The sequence below is a fragment of the Peromyscus leucopus genome, chromosome 18 (assembly GCF_004664715.2).
Source record: "Peromyscus leucopus breed LL Stock chromosome 18, UCI_PerLeu_2.1, whole genome shotgun sequence".
Taxonomy (NCBI): Eukaryota; Metazoa; Chordata; class Mammalia; order Rodentia; family Cricetidae; genus Peromyscus; species Peromyscus leucopus.
The window spans coordinates 1,552,820-1,572,997 of NC_051078.1; the positions used below are offsets into that span (position 1 = coordinate 1,552,820).

Consider the following 20,178-nt stretch of genomic DNA (forward strand, 5'->3'; position numbering starts at 1 on the left):
CATCAACAGAAAAGTAACTAATATAGTATTTATGTATCAGAGAATGGCCCTGAACCCCAAATCCTCCTTCATCCACTTTTCCACCCTCAAGAGCTGGGATTACAGGTAGGTACCACTATACTCGGTGACAATTATTTGTTCCAAACTGTAACAGGGCCCAAGATCTTAGTAAGCCCTGAGACCTTAGCATAATCATCCAGGATGGAAGTACCATTCAGGCTGTAAAACTCACCACATAGACCACATCATCTGCCAAAACTAAAACAAAGGCCTAACCCATCAAATTCCATAGTCTCTACGTGTACTAAACTTGCTTTTTGGCTTCTGAAGTTCTTTCTACTCCTAGCTAACTGTTAACTGAAGTATGTCAACCAAGGACATAGTTTTTGTGTATAAAAGCTCACCCTGGGAAAGGCTATACACTGGGATCCCAAACACCAAGTATATTCATCGGCAAAGACTTTATTTCTTTTAATGTATTTATTTTTTTTTAATTTTATGTGCATTGATGTTTTGCTTGCATCTGTGTCTGTATGAGGGTGTTGGGTCCCCTAGAACTGGAGTTACAGACAGTTGTGAACTGTCATGTGAGTGTTGGGAACTCAACCAGGGTCCTCTGGAAGACCAGTCAGTGCTTTTAACCACTGAGCCATCTCTCCAGCCCGGTAAAGACTTTCTATTGACTTAAACCCTTTCTATTGAGCAGTCTTCATGGGGGCTACCCCACAACAAAACTTTTTAAACTTTTCTTTAAACTTTCAACTAACCTTAATTTCTCAGAAGGGGTTCCCTAGCTCCCCACTGTAGACATTCAAATATATATGAACTATTAAGTGTCTGTCTTATGCTCTGGTTCAAAAAATATTATTTCCTTTCACATTTCCTAAATTCTTCTAAGAGTCATCCTGTAGTTTGTTTGCTTGTCTGTTTTTCGAGATAGGGCTTCTCTGTGTATCCCTGGCTGTCCTGGAACTCACTTTGTAGACCAGGCTAGACTCAAATTTAGAGATCCTCCTGCCTCTGCCTCCCCAGTGCTGGGTAGGATTAAAGGTGTGCACCACCACCACCACCACCACCACCACCACCACCACCACCACCACCCGGCTTATTCTGTAGTTCTAATGTCAGAATGTATAAATAACACTGCAAATGTTACTTATATATTACATTATTGACCAAGTTTCCTTTTCAGATTATTATTTTTGCTTTTGGGGGAGTACAGAGAAGAATTGGTTTTTGTTTTATTTTATTGTTTTGTTTTGGTTTTTTGTGGTGTTTTGAGACAGGGTGTCTCTACATAGCTCTGGCTATCCTGGAACTCAGAAAGATCTGCCTACCTCTGCCTCCCAGTGCTGGGCTCAAAGGTGTGTACCACCGTGACCAGCTTTAAAGTTGTTTAGACAAAGAGTCTCACTGTAAATCAGGTTGGCCTTGACTCTTGGTGACTCTGCTTCAGCTTCCCAAGTGCTGGCATTATAGCACTTGGGCCATATCATCTGGCTTAATTTTTGCTTTTATTTTTCTTCATAAAGCATCATCTTTTAAGTCATCTCTGTAGTATCCACACCAATTCTACTGGATTTCTTTTGATATAATCAAAATTGACAAAACATGTCATTTCTAAAATATTAGTGATGGCTGGCAGCTTTTCTCTTATTCTGTTTTAAAGTGCTGGGAACAAACGCAGGGGTATGCTCCAAGCCTTGGTGTTTTTGCAAGTATAGCAACCCGACCTCTTTGGGACATTTTTTTCTCAACACATTAAATTACTGAAAGATCACAAGATGACAGGACTGGATTGTAGCTACATTAAATCCTGGAGAACAGGTACTATATTCTTTTCTAAGACACAACTTTGAAGCCATGTGAGATGGTACACGCCTTGAATCCCAGCACTCGGAAGGCAGAGGTGGATTCTCTGAGTTAGAGGCCAGCCTGGTCTATATAGTTTCAAGTCAGTCAGGGCTACATAGAGAATATATATGTAACTTTCCTTCTTATTATTTTCTTTTTTAAAAAATAACACATATTTATTGTATGGATTAAAAAAAAAAAGCAAAAAGTCATTCAAAATTCCAGTAACATGGCCTGATTAATACAAACAAATCAGTGTATATCCTTCTGATCTTTTCTTCATGCCCATATGCTTTCTCTTTTATAAATAAGACAGTAGCCTATTTGGTAATATAATTATAGAACTTGCCTTTCCACTTATCTTTCTAACTGGTAAATATCTCATCCTTCTGTGAGGAGGGTAGGCTCTAAGGACCAAACCCAGGGCCTTGCTTATGCCAGGCCAGCACTCTCTACTGGGCCACACCCCCACACCTAGGATTCTTTTGCTGGAGCCCCATGCAAAGCTGACCCCCAACACCCTAGGTAGCTAATGACGACATGAACTGGGTCCTTGTGCCTCCGCGATCCAAATGCTAGTATTCAGGCAAGCACCATAACGCCTCGTTTACATAGTACTAGGGCTCAAAACCAGGGCCTCCTGCATGCTAGGCAAGTACCTTACAAACTGAGCTACATATCCAGCCATTAGGCCCTTCTTTTTTAAGACAGCCCCCACACCCACCCCATTTTTATTTATTTATTTATTTGTTTTATTATTTATTTATTTGTTTGTTTATCAAGGTAGGATTTCTCTGTGTATCCTGGAACTCTAGGCCAGACTGGCCTTGAACTCAGAGATCCACCTGCCTCTTCCTCCCAAGACTAAAGGTGTGCACCACTACCCCTCAGTTAAGACTTTTTTTTTTTTTTTTTTTGTTTTTGTTTTTTGAGACAGGGTTTCTGTGTGTGTGTGGCTTTATAGCTGGAGCCTTTCCTGGAACTCACTCTGTAACCAAGGATGGCCTCGAACTCACAGAGATCTGCCTGGCTCTGCCTCCCGAGTGCTAGGATTAAAGGCATTTACCACCACTGCCCAGCCAGGTTTTTTTTACTACATAGCTGGATTTCAACTAGCAATTCAGTCTCAGTGCTAGAACTGCAGGAATACACTGCTATACCCTATCTTAAAATATTATATTTTGTGTGTATATGGGAGGCCAGAGGACAGTCTCAGGCATGGTTCCTCAGGCTCTGTCCACTTAGCTGTGTTTGGTTGAGACGGGTCTCTCACTGGCCTAGAGCTCACCAATGAGGCAGGTTGGCAGGCAGAAGGTCCCAGGTACACCCCCACCTCAGCCTGCTCAGCCCTAGGATCATAAGCACGCACCATCATATTCTGCTGCTTTTTAAATCCGAGGTCTGGGGCTCAAACTCTCCTCAAGCACTTTACCCCTGAGCCACCTCTTCAGCCCTAAAGCAGCATTTAACATTCCAAGTAGTCCACTGTACTAGAGTATACACTTAATTAATCCTATATTAGATACATTCTTTCCAATTATTGATCAATATGTGATGCTAACATAAGTCTCATGGCTAAGTCTAAGTGTATCAAAGATCACTTCTTTGTTAAGCTCTTAAAAGTAAAATTGTGATGTTAAATACAGTCTCCTTCACTTTTAGTACTTATGTTAGCTCAGAGCCCTGAAAAAGTACACAATAACTTTATGCTAATAAGACACAAAAATAAGTAAACAAGATACCGGAAATTTCTCAGATGTCCTAGGAAAGGAAAACAAACGGTGAGATCTCCTCTATCATAATTTCAGAACCTTCTCTTAATCATTCCTAAGGTCTTAAGGGTGCAAATGCTATTAACTCTTTAAGGGCTTCTAGAGCTAACAAATTTACTTTAATTTGGAGGAATGAAATCTATTCTCAGAAAAGAAAGTAAATTTTCTTAGAAGAACCTCTGTATTCTCACCTTTTGTTGGAACAGAAGAAATTCCAAATCTGTAGGAAGAAAAGACAAGCTAAATTTTAGGAAGCTGTTCACACTCTTAGTTGTCTGTGTCCGTGTCAAGGGTACATGACACTTCTTCCTTGTGATCTCAAACTTTGCAATCATTAGCTAATTCTAACAACCCCATGAAAGAGGTTCAGTTACTCTCCTTCTCACCAAGAGTCCAGGAGTCCACTAACAGCCCTCACACTCAGGAGCAGCTGTCTGTTCTGACTTTTACCTATTATAGGAATCCTGACCATTGATGACAAAACCCAATGCATAGTGACAATATTCAAATCAGCAGAAATGTTCTGACTATGGCCCAAACTGTATTCATTAATTTTAATGAGAACACTACTCCACTTAAAATCAACAATTATATCTAGAAACAAAGATCTGACCTCTTGCACTAAACTTAACATCTCCAACTTGTGTCCAAAGGGCTAGACACACTCACCTGGCTGCCCGCGCAGCCTTCTTGCTCTCCAAGCTTACAGGGACATTGAACCGTTCAGCCCTCTTCTGCATTCTCTAAGTGATGACAGACGAAAACAGAGAACACTGTAATGTCTCGTTAAAAAGAAGTCAGTTAGGGTCATTTCTTAAGGTCTAACTGAAAACACTGACTACTTGAGACCATATCAAGTAGTATCCATTCTTAGGCTTAACACAACAACTATTTCCAAAAAGCAACACACACACACACACACACACACACACACACACACACACAACTATTATTACATTCACATTCTCAAAAACAGCAACAACAAAAAAGAGTAATTCTACACAAACCACAAACCACAAAAGTTGTATTTGGTTGCCCTGTGAAAAAGATCAAAGGAACATCTTGGTTCCAGTACAAGTAATCTAAAAGTTAAAAAACACTACTTGACTGAATTCTAAAATAAATAAATTTCTACTTTGAGCAGGGCAGTAGTAGCACACGCCTTTAATCCCAGCACTCATGAGGCAGAGGCAGGCAGATCTCTGTGAGTTCAAGGCCAGCCTGGTCTCTAGAGTGAGCTCCAGGACAGCCAGGGCAACACAGAGAATACTATCTCAAAAAACCAAACCAAAAAAACAAAAAAACCCTCTACTTTGAAAATATAAAAGCTTAACACAAGATCTCAAATGAAACCTGTTTTCATACATCTTGAAATAAGAATCCAAAGAAATTTCACTCTTACCAGCTACTAACAATTTAAAGGAACATCTACCATTGCTACTTTTCCAAGACACAACTTCTCATACTCTAATCCTACGCCTGTGAAGTTACTACTAAGACCACAGTGGTATATGTAACAGATGGCAGTTTTAAGGTAACTGCTCACCCTGCCAGCCCAAATATTTTCCTGAGTAGGTAGAGAAAAAAACATCAATTGTCAATATTGAATTTGTCTATTATTAATTTTTTTACATTTATTTATTTTTAATTTTGTGTGCATGCATGGATGTATGCATCTATGCTACAACATATGTAACTCCCTTGCTCCCTTCTAACATATGGTTCCAGGGGATCAAACTCAGGTTGTCACTTCAGCCTCAGGTACCTTTACCTACAAAGCCAAACTAACAGCCCTACATGAAAATTTTAAATGATGTAGACAGAAGAAAGCACAGTGACATGTACCTAGACTCCTAGCACCTGGGAGGTTGATTTGTGAAGATTATACTTGGGGCTAGCTTAAGCTACACAGTAAGATGCTGTTTCAAAAAACAAAAACAAACAAAACCAGCCGGGCGGTGGTGACGCACGCTTTTAATTCCAGCCTCGGGAGGCAGAGCCAGGCGGATCTCTGTGAGGCCGGCCTGATTTACAAAGCGAGTTCCAAGACAAGCTCCAAAGCTACACAGAGAAACCCTACCCTGTCTGGGGGGGGTGGGGGTGGGGGGTGGAGGATGGGGACTCAGTGGGTGAAGGTGCATGCTGTGCAAGTCTTAAAACCTGAGCTAGAATGCCCCAGAACCCACATTAAAACAAAACAAAAAACAAACAAACAAAAAAAAACAACCATGTAAAAACCCAAATGTGCTAGCACACATCTGCAAACCAAGCACTCCCGTCGCAAGATGGCGGAGATCTGCTGGAGGCCCTTGGCCAGTCAGCCTGGGGCACACAACACAGCAGCAGACAAGAGACCACCAGACTGTGCCAGGGAGATAGTTCAGGGGGTAAAGTTGTTTGCTGACTAAGTTTGGTCTCTGCAACCCACATGCTAGAAGAAGAGAACCGCCTCCCCCAACTTGTCCTCTGACCTATACACGCACTCTCGCCCACACCCCCCACACCCCCACTCATCCACACAACTGACAGATAAATAAAAGGCAATTTTTAAAAATGTTTTTAAAAGAGAGAGAGACCCCTACCTCAACAAAGTGGAAGGCTAGAACTGACTCCAGAAAACCATCCTCTGACCTCCACACGTGTACCATGGCATTCATGCACCCTCACCCTAATAAATACCTTAAAAAATGAATGAGAGAGGGATCGCTGCTAAAAAGAACACTTACTTCAGTCTGAGGTATTCCAGATGTAATTTTTACCACCTTCTTTTCTGATGCCCTAGGAAAAGACAGATTTTTTTAAAAAATCAGAAAATTGCTTTTTAAAATTAAAACCTTAGAAATGTGTAAAAATTCACCCGAGTCACATCCTCTGCCCCATATGTGTCTACCACCCTTTAATCTAAAGAAACATTAAGTCCATAAGAACTCTGGTTCCTTGAACTGTCGCCTACTGAGAGGAAAAAATTAAAACTAAGCTACTTTAACTAAGGTGTAAGAAAGTAATCAGCAAAGAAGTCAGGCTGAATATACTGGGCTAAAGGGACTAAATCATAAATCATTCTATTTGCTTTTAGGAACGTTACAGTTACTTTTGAACCCTCTTTCCAACCTTCAATTAAATGGAAGCTCTCCACTCTCATCACAGTATTTCACCGTGACGTGCAAGCCCTGATTTTGATCCTCCCTAAGTCCCTGCTGCTCCCGTGGGATTTCAGCTCTAGTGAGAACAGTCAAAGCAGAACAAACAAAACTGCCACAGGAAGTGGAGGAAAAGGCTAAGGAGACGGGGTGTTGAATCAGGAAAACATGGTGAGTTACTGGTCAAAAGGTTTAAGAGAAAACAAAAGAAGGGGACCACAGGGGCAGGAGACAAAGTTCGGAAGTCCCAGGATAAATGGAAGGGCATTAACTCTCCAACAAACAACTCCCATAAAACTGTGGGTCATAACCAGTCTCATTAAGGTCCCTTGTTTAGAGACATGGGCAGCTTTTGTTCCAATATCCTAAACACTTTTCCCATTTGATGCCCTGAAAGGTAGTAATGGTTTAATGACATTTTCAGAGGAAGCAATTCTGGAATAGGACCTGACTCTGTCCTCTATCCTTTTGTTGGAGGTCCTCAGACCAACAGGCAAGCAATGGATGCCCCCTGCTGACCATAACTAAACCTTACAATATTAACAGCCTCGACTGTGTGTGTGTGTGTGTGTGTGTGTGTGTGTGTGTGTGTGTGTGTGTGTGTGTGCGCGCTGTTTTCACATGTAACTTCAGACCAAAGATGATGTAAAGCGATTTCCCTTTGGATAGATAAGGGATTCAGATCAGCCCAGAAATGTTCAGACTGTTTTAAGAAATTCACCAACTCTCCATCTTCTCACTGCTGTTGTCTGAGCACGGCTTCTCTCATGAGGTCGGAGCTATCTTCAGACTCGGAGTCCTCATGCCTCCACCTCTCATCACCGGTCACTACACACTCCCCCAATTCTCTTCTGAAGACAGGGCCTCATCTTGTAACCCTGGCTTGGCCTGCAATTTCCCATACAGACTTGGCTGGCCTTGCTTGATCTGCCCCGCTCTGCTCCCTAAGTGCTGGGATTAAAAGCATGGCCACAGCCAGACATGGTGGCACACACCTTAAGTCCTGCATTTGAGAAGATCTCTGTGAGTTCAAGGCCAGGTCTACATAGAGAGACCCTGACTCAAAGACAAAAAAGGCACGAGCCATTAGGCCCAACAGGACTGTTCTTTTAATGAAATTAGACTTCAAATAAAACAAACTTCTGTGACTTTTTCCCTGATTAAGATAGAGGGGCAAAGGCAAATATGGTGGCAAGCACCTTTTAAATCCCAAGGCTTGGGAGGCAGAGGAAGGCAGAGGCAGTCTTCCCCATCAACTTCAGGACAGTGACTTCCACATTCTCATCTGGTTTGTTTTTTGTTGTTTTTGAGACAATTTCTCAAGGATGACATTGACCTCTGATCCTTCTGCCTCCACCTCTCACTGGGATTATAAACATGCAACCCTGCACCTAGTTTTACGCAGTGCTGGGGACTGAACCCAGGGCTCTGAACATATGAGGCAAACACCACACCAACTAAATTACAATCTCAGCCTCCATGCTCACATCTTGAAAAACAATCATTACAGTAGACCTCAGAGTAGAAGGGGAACCCAAGAGGGAACTTCCTCATATTATATACCAATTCCTTTAGACACAAACTCAGGCAATAAATACAATTACATCCTCATAGGATTCATGGGAAATTTCCATTTCATTGACTAATTTCTCTATCTAGTCACATACAAAAAGCCTTCTCCTAATGTATTAGTCAGGGTTCTCGAGAGTAACATAACTCATAGGATGAAAGTCTCTCTCTCTTATACGTATATACAGAATTTATTGGAAAGACTTACAGGCTGGAGTCCAACTAATCCAACAGCCGCTAGCTGAACACAAAGTCCAAGAATCTAGTAGTTTCTCAGTCCCACGAGGCTGGGTATCTCAACTGATTATGTGTACATGCTGGGATCCCAGAGGAGTTGGCTCCAACGCCAGTGAAGGAATGGATGTGCTGACAAGGTGAGGCAAGCAGGCGAAGGATGAATGAACCCTTCCTTCTTCCATTCTCCTTATATAGGCTTCCAGCAAAAGGCGTGGCCCAGATTAAAGGTATATCTTCCCACCTCAAGATCCAGATCAAAGGCATGTTGTCTTCCAACCTCAAGATCTAGATCACAAGTGTGCCCTCCATTTCTGGACTGTAGTTCATTCCAGGTATAGTCAAGTTGACATCCAAGAATAGCCATCACAATCCACCCTCTGTCAACTTGACACACAATCATATCTCCTTATATCATGATTAATTTCCAAATGAAAAGAACCAGGTCAAAATAACTCCTAAACATATATATCCCATGTACAATTGTAAATGCATTATAAATTTAGAATAGGTGGCAATGTCCCTTGAGGGACATCCTTTTAGCATCTAAAACTTAAATATGATAACCATTGATATTCTCTTGATGTTAAAGAAACTAAAAGAAAACACAAATATCTGTACAAATTCATTCTTAACAAAATACAGCAGAAGCACTCATGTCATTTGTAATCCTCAGTTTCCGCAACTGGTCATGTGGCTTTAGATGGTGTTTAGAACTACCTTCCTCTACTACCCATTCTGCATTTCCTCCATCCTCTGCAAGCACCTCAGCAGGTCTTTGGTCTTTTCCTGAAGGAATGACCCAGCCCTTCATTCCTGAGGGGTCTGTGCCGTTTGGATCCCTTCTGGATTAGACTGTTGTGGTTTTCCATTCATTTTAATCCCAGGGCACAGTAGCATCAAGAGACACTCTAACGGAGCTCCTGCACTCCAGACATGTTCCTTCTTACCTCCATTGTGGAGAGGCAATTCAATTTCCCCACGGTAATCTGGATCTATCACCCATCCTAACACTGTTATTCATTTCTTAGCCTGTTGGTTTAAGGGCATTAAAAGTCCAAAGCGGGCCTGAAGAGATGCCTCAGAGGTTGAGAGCATTGGCTGCTCTTCCAGAAGTCCTCAGTTCAATCTCCAGCTACCACATGGTGGCTCACAATCATCTCTAATGAAATATGGTGTCCTCTTCTGGAGTGCAGACATACATGCAGACAGAGCACTGTATACATAATAAATAAATAAATCTTTAAAAAGAAGAAGGAGGAGGAGGAGGAGGAGGAGCAGGAGGAGGAGGAGGAGGAGGAGGAGGAGGAGGAGGAGGAGGAGGAGAAGAAGAAGAAGAAGAAGAAGAAGAAGAAGAAGAAGAAGAAGAAGAAGAAGAAGAAGAAGAAGAAGAAGAAGAAGAAGTCGTCCAAGGTGACCAAGGAGAAGCCTGATATTCCAGTTCAATGGATTGCTTGTTATGGTTCCTGGTAGGAGTACTGTCCTCTATGGAACCAAACTTCTATCTAGATCAGCAGAATTTAGAGCTGTGGGAACAGGAATCAAAAACTTCCCTAATGCATCACTAGGGGTGATACAGTGAGCCTATTTTCTTTTCCACTCCTTAATTCATGGACCCATGGATCCTGGCTAGAGGAGAAACAGTACCATATATTGAACACTGATTCAGAGCATATACTGCCTTCTGGAGAACCTTGCCCAAGCCCTCAAGATTCTGCCACCAAATTGGCACTGTAATGGTGTGTTCAAAACACCAAAGTCCATTCCATCCTTCTGTAGGCCAGCTGCTTCAGAAGGGTGAGGAATGTGGTAAGACCAGTGGATTCCATGATCATGGGCCCACTGTGGCACTTCTCTGGCTGTGAAATTAGTTCTTTGGTCAGAAGCAATACTGTGTGGGATACCATGTCAGTGGATAAAGCACTCTGTAAGTCCATGAATGGTGATTTTCTGGCTTCATTACATGCAGGAAAGGCAAATCCATAACCAGAATAAGTCTCTACTCCAGTAAGAATAAAGCATGGTCTTTTCCACAGAGGAAGTGGTCCAATGTAGTCACCAAGGGTGCTGGCTGGTCACCCCGAGATTGGTGCTATATATGGGGCTCAGTGTCGGTCTCTTCTGCTGGCAGATCTGGCAATCAGCAGCAGATGCAGCCAGGACAGCCTTGGTGAGTGGAAGTCCATGTTGTTGAGCACAAGCATAACCCTCATCTCTGCCACCATGGCCACTCTGTTCATGGGCTCATTGGACAACGAACGAGGAGGGGAGAGAGACTGACTCTCCACAGAACGGGTCATCCTACCCACTTGATTACTGAACTCCTCCTCAGGGGAAGACACCTTTTGAGGAGTACTTACAGGGGGCACAAGTGTCTTCACATCCTTTGCCCATTTGGGGAGATCTAGTCACATACTTCTTCCCCAGATGTTTTCCTCACCAATTTTCCAATCCTGCTCGTTCCAAGTCCCTGATCATCCAGCCAATCCATTGGCTACAGTCCATCAATCAGTGAACAACCACACATCTGGCCATTTCTCTTTCCAAACAAACTGTAATACTATGTGTACTGCCCGAAGTTCTGCTCACTGTAAAGATTTCCCTTTGCCAGTATCTTTCAGGACGTCCCAGAAAGGAGTTGTAATGCTGCAGCTGTCCACTTCTGGGTGGTGCCTGCATAATGTACAGAACCATCAGTCAACCACACCCTAGTCTTCTCTTCTTCTCTGATCAACCGATCAGAGGCTATACTGCATAAGGCTGTAGGTGCATGCTTGACAGAAAGTCTGTCTTTGTGCTGCCATGCTTCCTGCCATGATGACTATGAACTAAACCTCTGAACATAAGCAAGCCACAATTAAATGTTTTCTTTTATAAGAGTTGCCATGGTCATGGCGTCTCTTCACAGTAATAGAATACTAAGACAGAAACTAACAGCTTTATAAGTATTTGACAGAAATCTATCAAAATGATAAATGCACACTCTGTGTGATACAGAAAATCTTCCAGTGCACATTCATCCTCCGGATGCGACTTGAATAACTATGAGAATCGTTGGATATGGACATAAAACACTACAATTACTGTTTTTACGAATAATCCAAATGTTTATCAACAGGAGACTGATGAAATAAATTACTATTCCTCCAATGAAAGGAAGATACTAATTGAAGCCAGATGTGGTTGCTCATGTCTATAATGTCAGCACTTGGGATTAGATGATCAAGGTCATTCTTGACTAAATAGCCAAGTTCCACACCAGCCTGGGCTACTTCATCAGACCCAAAAGAGAAGAGTATAATTACTAGAAAGGATAAGGTTCCAAAGTTAATAGCCATTATATCTGGATGATAAGTTGACCACTTGCTAGAACAATTAACATCATAGGGTTGATGCAAGGATTAATAAAACAGAATATTAAAATTATGTCTAACATATAACATTTAAATAAATTATTAATGTAATATAAAGATCCCCAGATGTGAAAGAAAAATCAAGAAACAACGTGCATAGCACCTAAACATATACCCACATATTCATATACACACCCACACACTCCATGTTAAACACCCACAAAAAAATACTAAAAACCTTTGTAAAGTTTCATGGAATGTGCTCAATTTCCTTTTACATGTTTTGAGTGTTTTGCCTGCATACGTGTATGTACATGTATGTACATGTATGTAGTGCCTGCAAAGGCCAGAAGAGGGCACTGTATCTCTGGAACTGGAATCACCCAGGTTGTGAGCTGCTATGCGAGTGCTGGGAACAAAAACCTAGGTCTTCTTTAGGAGTAGTACACACTCTTAACCATCAACCATCTCTTCAGCCCCTAAGTTTTCTAGCTTTTTTTTTTTTTTGGTGGTGTAAGGGATCAAATCCAGGGTACTTCACTAAGCAATATACTCATTTGCAACTTCTAGAATCTTCTATGATCTATTTAACACCTTACCTTCTTCCCTGCCCCCCTTTCTCTGTATATTTTGCATTTTAAAGGTTTTGGTCTATTCCAGCTATCCTAAAAATTGAGAACTAAACACTAGGCCTTATACATGTCATGGAAGCCCTCCACCACTGACCTATAGTCCCTGGTTCATACACTGCCTTTTATAATGAACCGCACTTAACAAAACTACAGGCACACACCTGTAATACCAGCATTCAGGAGGCAGGACAGGATGACTATGAGTTTTACACCTTGCTGAGCTACACAGAAGATCCAGTTTCAAACTAACGACACTGCTATGAAGAACAAAGACGGCAGGACTACACCATGCCTAATGTCTCAAAGTGCAAAATGGCTACAAATGTGTGAAAAGAGCCCCAATACGATGTTCATGAGTAACCTCGTAGGATAATTTAAACAAAGCAAAATCTACTTTCTGCTTCGGTATTTTGTCTTTTTCCCTCCACTGTAAATCATAAATCATAGAGGGTAGACTTACATGAGATACAGCTTCTACCAATCTCTCCCTCTGACAAAACTCCTTATACACAGTTTCACACTTTTCTACAAAAGTAAAAAGTTTTCTGTAAAAGTATAAAATTCTATGAGTAAGGGATTACAGGACTGGGCATGGTAGAGCATGCCTTTAATCCCAACACTCTGGAGGCAGAGGCTGATGCTAAAAGGTTTTATAGAAATTTATACTGCACAGGGAATCATAGATTCTAATCTAATAATCTATTATGGTGGGCACAAAAGAACAAAGACTAGGAGAACTGAACTGTGCCTGTCTTGAAGTTAACCTGGTTCTAATTATCTAATACATAGCACAGAGAAAAAACTCATTTTTTTCCAATGGAAACATACCTAAAGCAGGCAGACCTTTCTAAAGGTGCCTGACCTTATCAGAAATGGAAAGGTTAGGGGGAATGTGTAACAAGTAAACAGAATGAAACTTTAAACCAGTATTGTTTAAAGCACTATCTGGGAGTCTAAGTATTTAGTTGGTAAATGCTTGCCATACAGAACCAGAGGGACTGAATTCAAGCTACAGTCTCCCTGTGAAAAAGACAGGTGTGGAGCTGGTGCCTAAGAGATCAGCACTAGACGGTGAGGACAGGAGGCGCCTGGGCCTCACTAGACGGTCACTCTGCTCTGGGTGAGCTCCGTGCCAGTAAGAGAGCTGGTCTCAAAGACTAGGTGGAGTCAGGTCAGGTGTACATCTTCAATCCCAGCACTCAGGAAGCAGAGGCAGGTGGATCTCTGTGAGTTGTAGGCCAGCCTGGTCTACATAATGAGCTCCAGGACAGCCAGGGCTGTATAGTGAGACCCTGCCTCAGGGAAAAAAAACAAAAAAACAAAAAAACTACTAAGGTGAACAGTGATTAAGGAAGACACCTGACACACTAGCACACCAAAAAAATAGATCTACCTGCTCTTATTTAGATTATTAAAAAGGGCTGTGTGTGGTGGCACACACCATTAGTCTCAGCACTTGGGAGGCAAAAGCAGGTGGATCTCTGAGTTCTAGGACAGCCTGGTCTACAAAGCCAGTTCCAGGCACAGCCAGGGCTTAAAAAAAAAAAAAAAAAGATTATTAAAAAGGAATAATTACACATCGACAGCTTTTTCAGGAGGTTCTTCCTCTTTAACAGGCAGTTCTATGGGCTTCGGTTCTTCTTCCTAAAACCAAACAAAACAACACGGTTAACATAAATCAAGACTATCCATTAAGAGCAAGGGGTCAGTGGTGCACACCTCTGGTCCCAGCACTCGGGAGGCAGAGGCAGGCAGATCTCTGAACTTGAGGCCAGCCTGGTCTACAGAGCGAGTCCCAGGACAGACAGAGCTGCACAGAGACAACAACAACATCCATGAGGGTTAGGTACTGGAGAGATGGGCTAGCACTTCAGAGTGCATACTGGGCCTGCGGTGGTGGCACATAACTTTAATCCCAGCACTCGGGAGACAGAGGCAGACAGATCTCTGTTTGAGGCCACCCTGGGCTACAAAGAGATTTCCAGGACAGCTAGAGCTGTTACAAAGAGAAACCCTGCCTTAAAAAAAAAAAAAAAAAAAAAAAAATGCAAACTGCTCTTCCCAAGGACCCAAGCTTGATTCTCAGTACCCATTTCAGGAGCTCCTAACTGCCTATGACTCCAGCTCCAGGGGATCTGAGGCCTCTGGCCTCCACAAGCGCTGCACCCACATGAACATAACATACCTACATAATAAAATAAAATCTTCAAAGTTTTAAAAACAGAATATCCATTAGAGCCAGCAAGAGCAAGATGGCTAGTCAGTAGGCGAGACTCTGGTGGTGGTGTGCTCGTGCCGAAAGACCACCACAGCGCCGACGTCCAGTGCAAGCCACACAGGGGTTTGCTGATAAGCAGCAAGCCCTGAGCTCTCAGGGTGAGGGGTTTTTAAAGGGAAAAACCTCAAGCAGGATGGTACAAGCCTTTGCATCATATGATTGGGTGAGAGTGTGCAGCCTTTGAATTTACTGGTTGGGGGTGACAGTTATCTTTTTTGGGCAGGCCTGGACAAGTCCCAGGCTCTGTCCTTGAGCTGCCATGGAGGCTGGCTAACCTAGTACATACTGCCTGTGGGGCTGACTCAGTGGCCCAGGCTCTGTCCTTGAGCTGCCATGGAGACTGGCTGGCCTCACATGTTCACATTGACCATGCACATACAGCTCTAAGTTAGTGAGGGGTCCCACAGTAAACTGGCTGAACCTTGAATAGTCAGAGTACGAGTATGTGCAGAGAGGGAGCTACTGCAAGGACTATCTAAGTCTTTTGTTGACGGCCCTCCCAGAAACTGCTTGCTCAAGTCTCAGGAAACTGAAATTAAGGCCTGATCTCTGAGAGAAGACTGAGCAGCCTGTCATGGTGTCTGCTTAGTCCTTTCAGTAGTATCAACTTGAAATCCTGAGTTGGAACCAAGGAAAAGTCAGAATCAGTGTGCTGATCTACAACCCAGCAGTCCTACAGCAAGATGGATGACTGAGACAAGAAGTATCTGGGTAAGCTACCCTGGAGAACCCAGCTCAGCAAAAACAGTAAGAGAAAGTCCTGCCTCAAATAGGGCGGAAGAGAATAATCTAGAAAAGTTCTCCTTTCTATGTGCTTGAGCCCAGTATTTCACACACTTATACACACAATTTTTTTTCTTTGATCCCAGCACTTGGGAGGCAGAGGCAGGCAGATCTCTATGAGGAGTGGATGGGGGAGTAGACAGGAGGTGGGGGAAGAGAATGGGAAGAGAGGAGGAAGAGGAAACTGTGGTTGGTATGTAAAATAAGTGAAAAAAAATAAATAAGGAAGGAAATAAATAAGGAAACAAACAAAAAACAAAGAAAAAAGTTCGGGTTATCCTCAATACATAGCGAATATTAGGCCAGCCTGGGCTATGAGACCCTAGCTCAAAAACATTAATTAAGGTTTATTAAGAAAATAAAGGAATTTCCACCAAGAGACAACATCGAAAATGAACCAGTCTTTGGTTCCTCTTAAGCACCTAAGAACCCAAAGGACCGACAATAAGCAATTTAGCCAAAGCAGTGGTGCATGACCAGGCCAGTGACGACCTCCCACTCACCTCGGTCTCATCTCCCAGGACATCCTCTTCGTTCGCTTCCTCTTCAGCTAGAGAACATTGAAACATCCAGGTCAAGCCCTGCTATAAAACCATCCTGATCACTGTGATAAGATAAAATTACAACCACTTTGCTTCCCAAAATTATATTCAATAATGATGGCAGAACCAATCTTTACAAAATAAGCCATATTTAGAGAAGATAAAACCAGATCTCTATCTAATGTAAGTATAAAATTGAATTCCATCTGAACTGAATAACTAAATGCAATTAGATTGTAAGTAAGTCACACTTAAGCCATATTTAGAGAAGATAAAACCAGATCTCTATCTAATGTAAGTATAAAATTGAATTCCATCTGAACTGAATAACTAAATGCAATTAGATTGTAAGTAAGTCACACTATAAAATTAATTTAAAACTAATTAGGACATGGTATAGTGGTGCATGCCTTGTAATCCCAGAATTTGGGAGATAGAGACAAAACAATTAGTAAATTCAAAGCCATTCTTGGTTACAGAAGCCAGCTTAGGCTCTATAACGCCCTGTCTCAAATAAGCGAAACAAAAAAAGTGTGTGTGTGTGTGTGTGTGTGTGTGTCTGTGTGTGTGTGTGTGTGTGTGTGTGTGTGTGTGTAGATAACACAGTTCAATTCCCAGAACCCACATAAAAATGTCAAGCATGGTAGTGGTGGTAGACCTTGTAATCCCAGACCTGGGGAGCCAGGCAGCCAGATCCCAGGGACAGAGCCTGACTAAAATGACAAGGTGATGGTTCCTAAGAACAATACTCAAGCTGGACCTCTAGTGAGAGCAAGAGGGAGGAGAGCAAGAGAGAGACAGAGAGACAGAGAAAGAGTGTGTCACAGAATAACAAAGAAAATATCTCTGAAAGTGGTGGAGGGCTAGAAAGATGCCTCCACCATTAGTGGATCATAAGCAAAACACCGAGAGACTTAGGAAAGGAGTTCTTTAAAAAAATAAGCAAACAAGCAAACAAAATGGTAGGTACTGAAGAGGTGGCTCAGAAGTTAAGAGTACTAATTAGATCCCAGCACCTAAATCAGGCAACTCACACTACCTGTAATCTCAGCACCAAGAAATCTGATACCTTCTACTGGCCTCCTTGGACACCCACACACATATACATGCACACACACAAAATAAGTGAAAAAATTATTTTCAAAACTATGCACTACTAAAAAATACCCAGGGGAAAAAACACAAAAGACCAATGACAAAGATATTTGTGTTTAAAACCAGCAAGGTGCCCCATGCCTGCCGTTCTAGCACTGGTGAGCAGGCAGCAAACCCACCAAACCAGGAACAGAGATAGTTTAAACAGGTCAGCAAAACTAGGCCGCTTGACAGGTAGATAGAAGAACCCTGAGTGGGCTGGAGACATGGCTCAGTGGTTAAGAGCACATGCCGCAGAGGACCTACGTTTGGTTCCCAGCATCTACATGACCACTCATAACCATCTACCTTTAACTCTAGTTCCAGGGGATCCAACACCCTTTTCTGGCCTCCTCAGGCACTAGGCACACACGCATATAAATGAAATAAAAATATTTTTTTCCTTTTAATTCTTTTAATCTTTTTTTAACGCATATGGGTGTTTTGCCTGTATGTATGTCTGCACACATGTATGTAGTGCCCTTGGTGGCCAGAAGGGGGAATCATCCCTCAGGACTGGAGTTACAAAAGGTTGTGAACTGTTATATCAGTGCTGGAAACTGAACTTGGGTCCTCTACAAGAGCAACTAGTGCTCTTAACCTCCGAGCCAACTCTTTAGCTCCAAATAAAACCTTTTTAAAAATAAATATTTTTATTTTTTAAAGAAAAGAACCCTGGCTGGATGGTGGCGGTGCACATCTTTAATCCCAGATCTCTGTGAGTTTGAGGCCAGCCTAGCCTACAAAGCAAGTTCCAGGACAGCCTGGGCTGTCACACGGAGAGACCCTGTCTTAAAAAAAAAAAAAAAAAAAAGAACCCCAAAAACAAAAAAAGGAAAAGAATCCTGATATCCTAATATTTGTAAGGCAATTTTAGGAAGCAAGTTGGCAGTACTAAATCATATTAAGTATTTATACATTTGTGGATATATAATAATTACAATATTAATCTAGGTATATACTATATAATTTCACAGGCACATAGAGAAAAGTAGTTTATAAGAGAACCATATATCCTAACAATATTAATAATATGTAATATATAGTAGTATATATTACATACTTATAGCACTAAATCACCTAGGGCTTGGAGGAAATACAGGTGTCTGTCCAGGAATGGAACAAAGAATGTGGTAACTTGGCCGGTGAGATGGCACTGATATTTGCTACCAAGCTTCATAACATGAATTCAATCCCTGGGATCCACATGATAGAAGAGAACTGACCCTGCAAGCTGTCATCCACCAGACTTTGGGATGTGCACCATGGCATGTACACGTACACACATACACACACACACACACACACACACACGTAAATGTAATAATTTTTTTAAATGTGGTGGCTATATATCATAGAAAGCCACTCTAGAAATGGAATGAATAAAGCAAATAACCACAAAACCTCATGCCACAGATATAAGTTTTAGTTTATTTCTGTGTGTGGGTGTGTGTGAGTATGTATGCATGTGAGTACACCTATGTATATGTGTGGAGTCCAGAAGAAGTTAAGCATCCTGCTCTAACATGGTCTGTCTCACATCCTTGAGACAGACAGGGTCTCTCACTGAACCTGGAGCTTTCCAGCCACAAAGCTCCCAGGATCTGCCCACTGCTACTCCCCTGGGCTGAGGTTACAGACCTGTACGGATACCCAACTCCCACTTAAGTATTAGGGAACCAAACTCAAGTCCACATGATTATGCAGCAAGAGCCCTTACCCACTAGATCATCTTCCCAGATCTCCCATGTATACAACTTAAAAATAGTAATAATAATAATTAGAGAAAAAAGTGAGACATACCCATACCAATGACAGAAATTAAAATATTGTATTAGGCAACATATCTTATTTTGTATGTTGATTCTATATGTTTGTATCTATGTGATGCATGTGTACATGTGCACATGTATAGGCCATAAGGTGTTCTGCTCAACTGCTCTCCACCTTATTCTTTGAGATGGGGTATCTCACTGAACCGGGAACTCGCCTGGTGGCAGCAAGCCTAAGGAATCCTCCTGTCTTCACACCCACAGCACCCATAGGCTTGTGAGACTACATCCAGCGTTTACATGGGTGCTAGGGTTCAAATCCAGGTCCCCATGCTTGCAAAGCAAATGCCCTTATCCACTGAGCCATCTCTAGCCCCTAAATGTATCCTGTATATCAACTACATAAGAATGGGTGTCTAAGAGTATTCAAAGGAAGTGAAATGAGGAATGGAAATACAAGAGAATAAATAAAAATTAGAAAGATGTGTACAAGCTGAGATGATAAAATGCACCTTACTGGGGGGGGGGTATTTATTTTCAAGGTAGAATAGGGGGATATGATGTCCAGGAGGAACCAGAGATTACCTAGTTTAAGGATTTCAAGGGTCCAGACACTTGTCTTGATACTGTGAAAGATAAACACTTAGCTTTGCAAACAGTGACTGTCCAAACATATTGTAGTCAACTTTTGCACAAGACAGATTAAAATTAAAGCCTTCAAACTCTTAAACTAGTGACAGCATGATAGCATTGTATATACACACATATATACATCACACACACACACTCACACACACATATTAAAGGTATGGCCCCACCAAGTTGTTCAATTGGGCCTCAAACTTCGATTCTCTTGCCTCAGCTTCTCAAGCAGCTGAGATTACAGGACTGGCTAATTTTATAAATATTACTCATTTTATATGTATGAGTATTTTGCCTGCATGTTATGTATATATATCATGTGCACCAGAAGAGGGCATCCGATCCTCTGGAACTGGAGTTGCAGATGGTTTGAGTCACGATGTGGGTATTTAGAATTGAATCCAGGTCCTCTGCAAGAGCAACAAGTGCTCTAAACCACTGAGCATCTCTCCAGCCCCCTCCATGATAATTTT

At 42.0% G+C, this 20,178-nt stretch overlaps 1 protein-coding gene across 2 annotated transcripts in view; it reads right to left on the reverse strand.

The window, feature by feature from the left end:
* The window catches only part of LOC114681814 (SAP domain containing ribonucleoprotein), a 50,961-nt gene that overhangs the window by 18,923 nt on the left and 11,860 nt on the right, over positions 1 to 20,178 (reverse strand). For both annotated transcript variants that reach the window (XR_003732947.2, XM_028855532.2), the window contains 5 exons: positions 16,119 to 16,165; positions 14,131 to 14,198; positions 6,353 to 6,404; positions 4,296 to 4,369; positions 3,818 to 3,846 (listed from right to left, as the gene is read on the reverse strand). Coding sequence is in view for 1 of the 2 variants with exons in the window: in XM_028855532.2 (XP_028711365.1) it covers positions 3,818 to 3,846; positions 4,296 to 4,369; positions 6,353 to 6,404; positions 14,131 to 14,198; positions 16,119 to 16,165 (270 nt within the window). In the remaining variant the exon portion in view is untranslated. The remainder of the gene's footprint in view (positions 1 to 3,817; positions 3,847 to 4,295; positions 4,370 to 6,352; positions 6,405 to 14,130; positions 14,199 to 16,118; positions 16,166 to 20,178) is intronic.